The sequence below is a fragment of the Coturnix japonica genome, chromosome 19 (genome assembly GCF_054131305.1).
Source record: "Coturnix japonica strain WE chromosome 19, WE-NBRP24, whole genome shotgun sequence".
Taxonomy (NCBI): domain Eukaryota; kingdom Metazoa; phylum Chordata; class Aves; order Galliformes; family Phasianidae; genus Coturnix; species Coturnix japonica.
Window position 1 is genome coordinate 40,619 of NC_140681.1, and position 9,586 is coordinate 50,204.

Below are 9,586 nucleotides of genomic sequence, written 5' to 3' on the forward strand. Positions count from 1 at the left end.
GGTTTATAACACCTGCCCTGCAGCCTTCCTGCCAAGAAGTATGACACAGATACTCCTCTCTGAAATGAAGTTTCCAGACCTTGAGGACTGTATATTGCATCATCACTCTCTCTTGAAAGCCTGAAGCCATGCTGTGCAGGAAAATAGACATCTGTTTGGGAACAGTCAATAGGGCAGTAGGAAGGCAATTTGAAACAGGACACTAAAGGTCTGGTGCTTTCTGAAAAGGAGAATATCCGGGATGGCCGATAACATCAGACGACCTCAGCTAGGAATCTGTATTAATTTCAGCCTGAAGTTACTGGAGGCTCCCACTCTGTATCCTGTAATGGGTAGATGGGAAGGATGGGCTTCTGCCCACCACTGTGTCTGGAGTGACCAGGGGTCCTGTGGGGGATTATCACAACTCGTGTGACTCAAATCAGCAAGATAAGACCTAAACCTTTCTCATTTTAATTGCATTTTCTGCCTCTGCAGATGCACTGAAAAGATCATGGATGGAGGCCGTGCTTTGCTCACCATGGGGTCCCTGGTAGGAATTAGGGGAGCAGCTCCAGGTGCTGCCAGGCACCTCAGGCAGCAAAAAGGAATAAGGGGAGGCGTGCAGATCTGGAATTAAATTGCTCAAAATTATATCACTTAACATATAAGAAAAAAATAAATGTTAAGTGCTATGGATAAATTAAACTCAAATGGATTGTGGATTAGTTCACATCGCAGCCTAACTGCCTCCTTGGGTTTTTAAATTATCCCTACACAATAGTTTCTGAATCCATTGGCTAAATTTCAATCAGATCTTCCATCGCAGGGAAGAGGTTTCAAAGGTAATTACATTCCCACAAGGTGTGGAAAAAAATAGGCAGCTGAAGATGAGAAATGTAGCGTAAGTATCCCCACAGAGAAAGAGATCACTGCGTGAGCTCAAAGCCCAGCAGGCACCAGAGGATCGGGTGGAGATGGAGAGCCTTAAGGGGTGTATAAATCTAAGACAAAGCTCAGCCAGGATCTGTTGTGAGATGTAAAGCTGTGTCTTTTCTGCCCTGCTTCATCTATACCATTGCCAGCCACCAGCAAGAAAGCTTCTGGTGGATCTTTCAGTTATGGTTCTGCCCATAAGGACAATCATCCTGAGCACGGGGCCACCTGAAGGTGTTTGTTAGCTCCCCCAGCTCACTGCTAACCCATGTGTGCAAATCACCTCTCAGCTCAAAGGAATATCTTGCCTTTGTTTCCATTGCCATCGTGATGGCCTCACACCCCACCCTGGCAGAGTCACGCTGCTCCCCCAGCTCTCCTGGGACCCATCAGACCACTTTGCAGAGCAGTGAATCATACAGGCATGTGCTGATTCCCTTATTATGCCTCCCCGTGCTTATGTCTAACACCTCCTCCTGGGATGGCAGGGAGCGCTCAGCTGTGCTAATGAAAAGGTATCACAGCTCAGCAAGTGCCTGACTTGCTAAGGCAAACAAGATATTGGCTGGAACTAATGCAGAAAAAAAGATGTCCCTGGTGCTGTGCTTTCCCTCTTAGTGCTTTTTTTTCCCCCCAGCCAAACTGGCTGCACTCTGGGCTTTGGATTCCTTCAGCTGCATAGAAGGGCCCATGATTTACTGAAAGCAAGAAGCTCACAGAGGAAAAAAAAGGGCTGTGAGATTATTTTGTATTTGACACAATCATTTGTAGCATTATTTCTTCTGGAGCCGAGAAGGACACTTATAAAACATCTAACAAGCTGCTCAGGAGATGGCCTAAAGCAGTGATTTTTAACATCTGCTGCCAGTGCCGGCTCTTTTGTGCTCTGTATGTATTTCAAGCTTCAGTTTCCTTACACAGGGAATGAAGGGTGTTTCTGACAGTTCACTGGGTGTTCAAATACTGGGCCCAAGTGACTTAAGCCAGCACAATGCATCTTTTTCATGTGTCCAGACCTCCTGCTTTACATCTCAGAAGAGCAATAACCCCCCTGTGAGCACACATATCTCACGAGTCCTCCAGATCTATTTCCAATATTGAAACCGAGCACAGTTAGATGAGTGCTAGTCTCCAAGGTGAGGATGGTGCTAGAGTACTGGTGTGGTCTCCTATAGATAACCCCATTGCCTACCTCAGCACGGAACTGCACTGAGTCCCAGCCTTGCCTGGCAATCCCAGTCTAGTTACAAGGGATGGTGGCAGCTCACACAGGCTCCAGCAGAAGGACTGAGATTCGATGGGTAGAGGAGTCCAGCCTGTGCTTGAATTGAGCATCAGCAGAAGCACGTCCCTGCATCAGATACACAGCATGCCTCCTCCTGGAGGGAAACAGAGCCAGGGGCTTGGAAAATGGTGCTGGCTGGCTGGATTCCTTTGTAACCACTGCAAATGCTATTGGACGTTTCAAAAGTAATGCCTCCTGTTTATTTCTATGGAGATGACAACAGATACAAAGATAACCACAGATTTCTCCCTTGACCGTCAGGGTCAAGCAGCAAAGAGTTCTCCAGTTCACCACCATCAGCTCTCCAAGTTGCTCTGCATTCGTTCTGCTGTCCGTGAGCAAAAGGCACAGCCAATGTCCATCCTGCCAGCTTCCTCTTGTCCCCCTCTTGTTCCTGATTCTGACTGCTCATCTTTCGTACAGACACAGGTGCACTGCAGCTTTGGCCAAGGCAGTGGGGGGCAGTTACCATCATAACTACCCAGCTGCTGGAACCTGGCTGCACAGCAATTATGCTAAACTCTGCAGCACTCAGGCAGCTTTCACCCTCACTATATCTTTGTAGTGAAAGCCTCAGCCAATGCTGCATAGGATCTGAGCAGCAGTTTCCAAGCAGAGAGACTCTGTTCAGCTTGTGACACAGAACATGTGGACATGCCTTTCAGCCTTACCAACAGCAGATGTGTAACATGAAATTGCTTGCTGCTTTCTGCCTCCGTAGAAGCATTTTATTAAAGGGCTTAGCAAAACAGCTTGTTTTCTGGTTGAGTTAAATAGTAAAGAGAGAGTGTAAGAGGGGACAGGAGCAGTTTCTTGGAGGTCAGTTTGGTTTTGAAGGGTTTTCTGCAGGAGTTTTGGGACTGAGTTGAGTTGATGCACCTGCCTCTCTATAATCAGTGCTTCACTCCTCCAACAGAAGCCAAACGGAGTCCAACTGCTTGACTTTCTACTGCATGGCAGCTCAAGCTCAGCTTGGGTGCAGAAACATTAATGCTTTCTTTTGTTTTCTGCAGGGCTACAGGATCCATCGTTCACCTCCCCTGTGGGCGTGGGACAGCATCCCTCCTCCACAGGTAGTCTGGGGCCCTCTGAAGGCTCTTGGGTTGCTCATCTTTTGGGGAACAGTTGGAAGCAGAGGCAGCATCCATTTTTTGCCCTGTCTTTGGATGCCCCATCCACAGAGGTGTTCAAGGTCAGGCTGGAAGGGGCACTTGGCAACCTCCAGGCAGAGAAGGCTGCATGAACAGCTCAAGACATCAAAGGCCTTTCTGTTCATACATGAGGGAATTAACTTCATTATGAGCCTGATCATCCTAAGCCATAAAGTCAGTTCTGTCAAGTGCAGGATCTACTCAACTGACTCGTCAGCTCAGCACCATAAAACCCAGCCTGGACTACCCTGTTGGTTTAAAGCCACTGCTGCACACGGGGTACCTATGGCTGAGGGCATGAGGAGGTGAGTGGTGGGAGCCCTGCATGTCTTTGTGCAGGCAGATGATACACTTATGACACCACTGTGTCAGTCCAAAACAGAAAGTGAAAAACAAAAACAGACTGTAAGGCAAATGGCTCAAACACTGCTTCTTCTTCAAGGAGGCTTTTCCTTTTTCTAACACTGAGTCAACACATCAACTAGAGGAAACACAGTTATAATGCCCTGTATTTAGTGTAAAATTAGTATCTATGGTTCTTAGGGTCCATCATCACAGCAGTTAATTTCTAATAATCTTCATCATCCAGAGATGTAAGGAGATCTGTAGGTAAGTGATATAGAGACACATGCAGCCAGGGCTACAGAGGGAGGTGGCACCTCTGGCAGGGTTAGGTGGAAGTGAAGGGATCCTTAAAAGACCTCAAGTCTTACAGCTTATTAATGGCAGTAATTAATGGTATATATTAATGGGAACAAAACACTCTGCTATTACACGTCTATAAACATCACTCCCAAACAGAAGCAACCAAATCAATGTCCTGGGCATCTGTAAGTTCTTTTCCTGCAGATATTCTGATGAAACCCAGTAGTGCTGCTACCTTCATGCAAAAATAGGTGTCATGGCACTATATACCCAGTGGTGCTAAAGCAATGTGGTGTGGGTAGTCCCAAGACAATCTAAGGGCCACCTGGATTCCCTTTTAGACCTCACAGATGTAGGAGAAAAGCTACAGAAATCTCTATTTCATTTTTAACCAGCTCAATAGGAAGGATATGCTTTTATCTCTGTTGAACTCAACTTTACCTGGATTGACCAGGGAAGCTGTTTTGTTTTTATAATGCACTGGCTGAAGTCTGTTTTCCTGCCTGGTGTTGCTTTTCCTTCTCCCCACTGTTCTGTGTGTAATGCTCTGCCTCTGTCTTTACCTGGTTCTGGCTACAGGAGCCCTGCTTTGTTCCCACTGAAAGGAGCCATGGCTTGTAACCAGCAGCACACAGCAGTGGTGTACAGCTACGCTGTGCTGGGCTGCGTTTGCTCCAGTTCCTATCAGTGTGGTGTGCAAGGGTAGAAACTGCATCACAGCAAACATGACTGCGGAGACAGCATCCACATCACCAAGGTTGGCTTCCAGCACCAGGACTGGCTCCTGCAGGTTCCTGCCAATTCAGGATGTTTGATTTTCTATCATTCTATAAGGACAAACTGACATTTTCAGTCTGTGCCTGTGAACTCATGCAAGATCTCAAGGGTTGCACAGGCTCTGCCAGTGTTCCTTCTCTTCCTTTGCAGGAGCCTCTGAAAGGAGTTTGCAGAGTGCCAGACTCACCTGCCTGATTACAGAGTAATTAATGAGCCACAGCTGGATCCCCAACTGCCCCTTCCCACCTCTCATAGGCAAGGGGCAAGAGCTGTCAGTCACTCAGGGTCCCTCCCCAGACCACTTCTCCATCTGCTATAAAAAGGCAGGAAGCTGTGCTAGCAGCATTGTGGGCTGTGTGGTTCTTTGTTGCTGGGTGTTTGCTTGTCTCCATCAAAAGAGAAAAGGTACTGTGCTATCTAGGAGGGGAAGCTTTCTGATGGTAAGGCAATGATTGTTTTGTGAGGGTGTGGTTTGGAATAGCAATGTATTGAACCTCATTGAATCAGAGTGAAATTAGTGGGTTTCCTTGTATGTGTGTGATCCTGGTGAAAGGTTAGTTGAAGTGAGAAGCTAGGTAGGACTGCGGTGTGCTCATGGCAATAGAGCAGAGCTTTGAGTGCTTGCCCTTACTATCTCCTCTCATACCAGAGCTTTTATAAGCCTTGGTGAGGAGGAAGGAGGCACCAGGTACCTCTCCTAAATGTAGTGCTTGCTATCAATATCAGCTCTCTGATGAGAGGTCAGAGTGAGAAAAGACTCTGTCCTTATTTCCTTGATGTAAATAAGGTGAAACCTGAATACTAGGTTGCTTGCAAGCTGCTCAGATCCTTCTGCCTTGTAAGGGGAGGGGACCCATTTAAGGGTCTGACCTTAATTTCATAATGGGGGTTAAGAATATCTCCTAGTCACATCAGGAGGAAGCATCCTCCCTGAAGGGGGTCCTCTCAGGATGTTTTCCAGCTGCTTGGTCTAGTTTCTTAAACCATTGTGCTGCTTGCATTGCAGCTATAATGGCCTCTGCTATGCCTGACAAGGAAGAAGCTGCCAAGAGCTCCCCAGAGATGAAGGAAGAGGAGCAGCAGGTGGGTGCTTGGTGTAAGATATAGTGGATTGAAGTTCTGGAGTGCCTGCGTAGCGAGGTGCTGAGGCTAAAGCTGTGCAAAGGGAGCAGATAACGCACAGTGTGCTATATGACCCCATCTCCTACCTGACATTTCTCTTCTACAGGTTATTTCTGAAACAAAAGAGCTGGTGTCATCCACAGTGGCTGATGCAAAGGATGTTGCGAGCGGCAGAGTGGCAGAGGTGGTAGATGCAACCAGGGAGGCCCTTCACAGTGGTGTGAAGGCTGCCAGATCTGCAGTGACCAGCAGCGTGGGGATGGTTAAGGACTTTAGAGTGGGCCAGGTGGCTGTAAGCAGAGCAGAAGCTGTGCTGGAGATAATAGGAGAAGATGACTCTCTCCCCTTGGAAAATGAAGAATTAGGTCAGGAACTATGTTTGTAATGGGATAATAAATTGGGGGACAGTTGGCCCCATTCCTTGCTCTGCTGATATGGACTGGGGCTGGTGTGAAGTGCCATGTGGGAGGCCACCTGGCTTCTAACATGTCTTAGCTCTGCTTGGTAAGAACCATTATTTACTGTCTCTTTCCTCAGCTAAACTTGCAGCCTCTGGGAAGGGTGCAGACATGTCTTTGGAGCAGCAGCAGCAGAAGAGGAGGTATTTTCTGCGGCTGGGGTCTCTCTCTGGTGATCTTCTCCAGTTTGCCTACCTGCACTCAAAGTATAAAATTAAGCAGGTCTGGCAGGACATGAGGGAGGCCCTTGGACAGCTTAACAGCATCATTGATCTGGTAGGTAGAGCTCGGTTTTCCTGCTAGAGGGCAAGAATTGACCAAAAGTTTGGCTTGGCCTCATCTTCACTGCTTTGATGAGCACCTGTGTTGATTATCAGCTGACCTTCTTGGCATCTTTTCTTCCTTAGATTGAGGTGTTCAGGCAAGGATTTGATAAAAAGCTTCAGGAGAAGTTGGAAGAGCAACTGTGCCAGATGTGGCTGGACTGGACTAGGAAGCTTCCTGAAGAGAGTGAGGATAGAAGCTCTGCAAAGCCAGAGGTATCTACCCGGGAAGGAAAGCAAAGGGTTCTGGGCATCTCCTTGAGGTCTTTTTCCTTAATTCATTCTTTTTCTTGTAGTAATACTTCCCATCATCTTTATGTCTCCTCTTAGGAGATGGAGTCTCTGGCCCTGCTCCTGGCACGTAGCATCACACAACAGCTGCAAATCACCTCCTCTAAAGTTGTGGCTGCAATCCAGGGCCTTCCCTCAAGCCTTCGGAGAAAGTTGAAACACTCTTTTAAGACCATAGAGGAACTTCATGCTTCTTTCTTGGCAGCAAATTCCCTCCATGACTTGTCCAGCACTGTCTTGGAGCAGAGCCAGCCGAGACTGGTTGTGATTTATGTATACATGGAGAAGCTGCTGGACTACCTGTCAGACAACAGGCCTCTCTCCTGGCTGGTGGGACCATTCTCCCCTATGGACTAGGCAGAAGCCTTGAAGGAGAAGGATGCAGACACAAGTTGATGAGGATACTGAAGCTCCACAGGTCTGTCTGGCATGAGTTGCCTGGTGGTTGGTCTTGGCCTTACATACTCGACTTTTTAGCTGAAAGTGGCATTGACACATCTTGGATGCTTTTTTTGGATACTAGTAAGTCTGCAGCAGCTTCAAAGGGAGGTGGTGGAATTAGCAGTTTCACTGTGTGGTGCCCAAGGCTGGAAGTATAGATCTAAAGGTCTTCAATGCTCCCACCTCCCTTGGAAGCTGATTGTGGTATGTCTCCATCAGTGTGTCCAGATGGTGCCAATATCCAAAGCAATAATTGTATCTTTATATGGTATGTGATTTTAGGAATTCCTCCTAGAAGCTGCTTGTACTGGGTACCCTACTTAAAATAAAACTATTGCATGCAGAAACTCATACTGTATTTCTGACCCTGCAAGAGTGTTCACCCTTTCTGACTGCTCTTCCAGGTTGATGACCTGGATTTATTTACTTATTCTTTAAAGAACCAAGAGATACCTCTAGATCAGGTACACTTGTCCTTATGGTGGCTTCATCTTGCTAGATGTTAACTGGGGACACTACATAGTTGATAGAGACAGGTGCAGGAGGATTCCTAAAACACCCTGATGATGGTAAGTTCTTGGTATGCATACTATGGGTAATGACTAGGAATGGTGCTTGTAGATATGTTGCTTTTAAAAAGAGAGTCCTGTGGTGATTGGTGGCTGTCTTGGCCATAGTGGGCATGGAGTAGTTGAGTTTAAAGCCTTTTATCTGCTGCCATGTGGTGAACATATCCCAGCCTGTCGCAGGATAGTGGGTTGCAGTGACTTCTCAGATGGACATCAGTTGACAAGTTATCAGTGGCTTCTCAGACATGGATATCCAGGTGGCCAGTCCATAGGGTGAGCAGTCAGAACCTTAATGGTGCTGGTCCTGTCAGTTCTGACCTGTCCTGGCAAGAGATGCTTCAGTTGAGCTCTTTGCACGCCGTATGTGACCCATTCAAAGAGGGTGAACACCACACTGCTTTCAGACTTGCTGGACAATAATGTCATTGAGGTTGATCTTCCAAAAGCCCCTGGAACAGAAAGCCCTGCTTCTTTTTGTACTCTCCATTCTGTGCTCCTTAACTAGCAATTGGTTCACATTGAAAGCAGAAGGGTAAGCCCTTCTAAACTGACAGGCACAACTATTGCTGTGATCAGAGATGAACTGCAGGTATCATCTCTCCAATGCATGTTCTTTGATTACTGCTTTCTGGTTTCTCTGTGGTGAAGAGCTCTAGGAAAGGCATGCTGTAATGCCTGTGTAATGGAGTTACAGCTACACTTGTAGGGAGGGAAGTGGGGTGCTGGTTGCAGGTAGTATGAAGAGCTAGCCCTGGTGCTTCATAGGGAGTACATTGTATGTTGTCTCCTTTGGTATCAAAGCTGTCTCAAACCACCTTGGTGCTAAACTTACCTGGAGGAAAGTGACTTTTATACTCGATGTTAATTTATCGGTGCAGCAGATCAGATATATAAATTTAGTGTTTCCCTAGCAAATCATGCATGTTCTGCTTATGGATTACTGGCATGTAGTCTTGCTTATTGCTTAAATCCACTTCCTTCAGTCACTATGGGCAGCTCTTGCCTCAGGAACATGGTGTGCAGTGGGAGAGGGAGGGAAATCACTCAGATGTTCTCTTGATAAGTTGCCTCCATGTATTTTGGTTCATAAGGGGAAGCTATTGGCCACTAGGCTGCTTGGGGCTGCGAATGTCAGCATCCATCTGCTGTGTAGAGCAGTTCCTTCCCTCCAGCAGGTTCCAGAAAAACATCTCTCAGGCACGTCTTAAATATACTAAATTCAAGGTCTAAAGAGGAAAACCAACTTGTGACTTATTCTGGAGTTCTGTAATTGTAGTTTCTATTAGCTAAATGTTTCTATGAATGGTGGGAGTTCCTCTGGCTGTGTTTTGAGGTCCTGTGACTGCTGGGTAGCACAGAAATGAATGGATTTCCTGTAAGTGGTTGAAATTAAACTCTTCTGAGCTCTGAGAGTAACCAGATCATTCTCATTTGTGTCCAGACCAGTTTCTCTGCTTACTTTTAATCACTTTGGATTGAAGTAAGAAATGTGAGTAATCTGACAAGCCTAGACAGACACCTTGGCAGGGAAGACATGCCTTGAGATGTCTTTTCTGACACTCAGTAGCCTTTGGGAATGATGTGATATTCCTTGATTCAGGTAATTATA

The 9,586-nt window shown here is 46.6% G+C and overlaps 1 protein-coding gene across 1 annotated transcript; it reads left to right on the forward strand.

The window, feature by feature from the left end:
- Positions 1 to 2,728: 2,728 nt before the first annotated feature.
- On the forward strand, positions 2,729 to 7,755 carry LOC146757680 (perilipin-3-like). The gene is made up of 5 exons (XM_085519422.1): positions 2,729 to 5,856; positions 6,002 to 6,260; positions 6,433 to 6,629; positions 6,761 to 6,892; positions 7,007 to 7,755. Exons 1-5 carry the CDS (start codon positions 5,785 to 5,787, stop codon positions 7,322 to 7,324), a joined length of 978 nt encoding a protein of 325 aa, XP_085375548.1. The 5' UTR covers positions 2,729 to 5,784; the 3' UTR covers positions 7,325 to 7,755.
- The last annotated feature ends 1,831 nt before the right edge of the window (positions 7,756 to 9,586 follow it).

Bases quoted from the DNA above. Each gene is read 5' to 3' on its own strand.
- LOC146757680 (XM_085519422.1), top strand. From the start codon at position 5,785: ATGGCCTCTGCTATGCCTGACAAGGAAGAAGCTGCCAAGAGCTCCCCA. The intron at 6,630-6,760 runs GTAGGTAGAGCT...TTTCTTCCTTAG, and splicing joins TTAACAGCATCATTGATCTG to ATTGAGGTGTTCAGGCAAGG. The intron at 6,893-7,006 runs GTATCTACCCGG...GTCTCCTCTTAG, and splicing joins GAAGCTCTGCAAAGCCAGAG to GAGATGGAGTCTCTGGCCCT.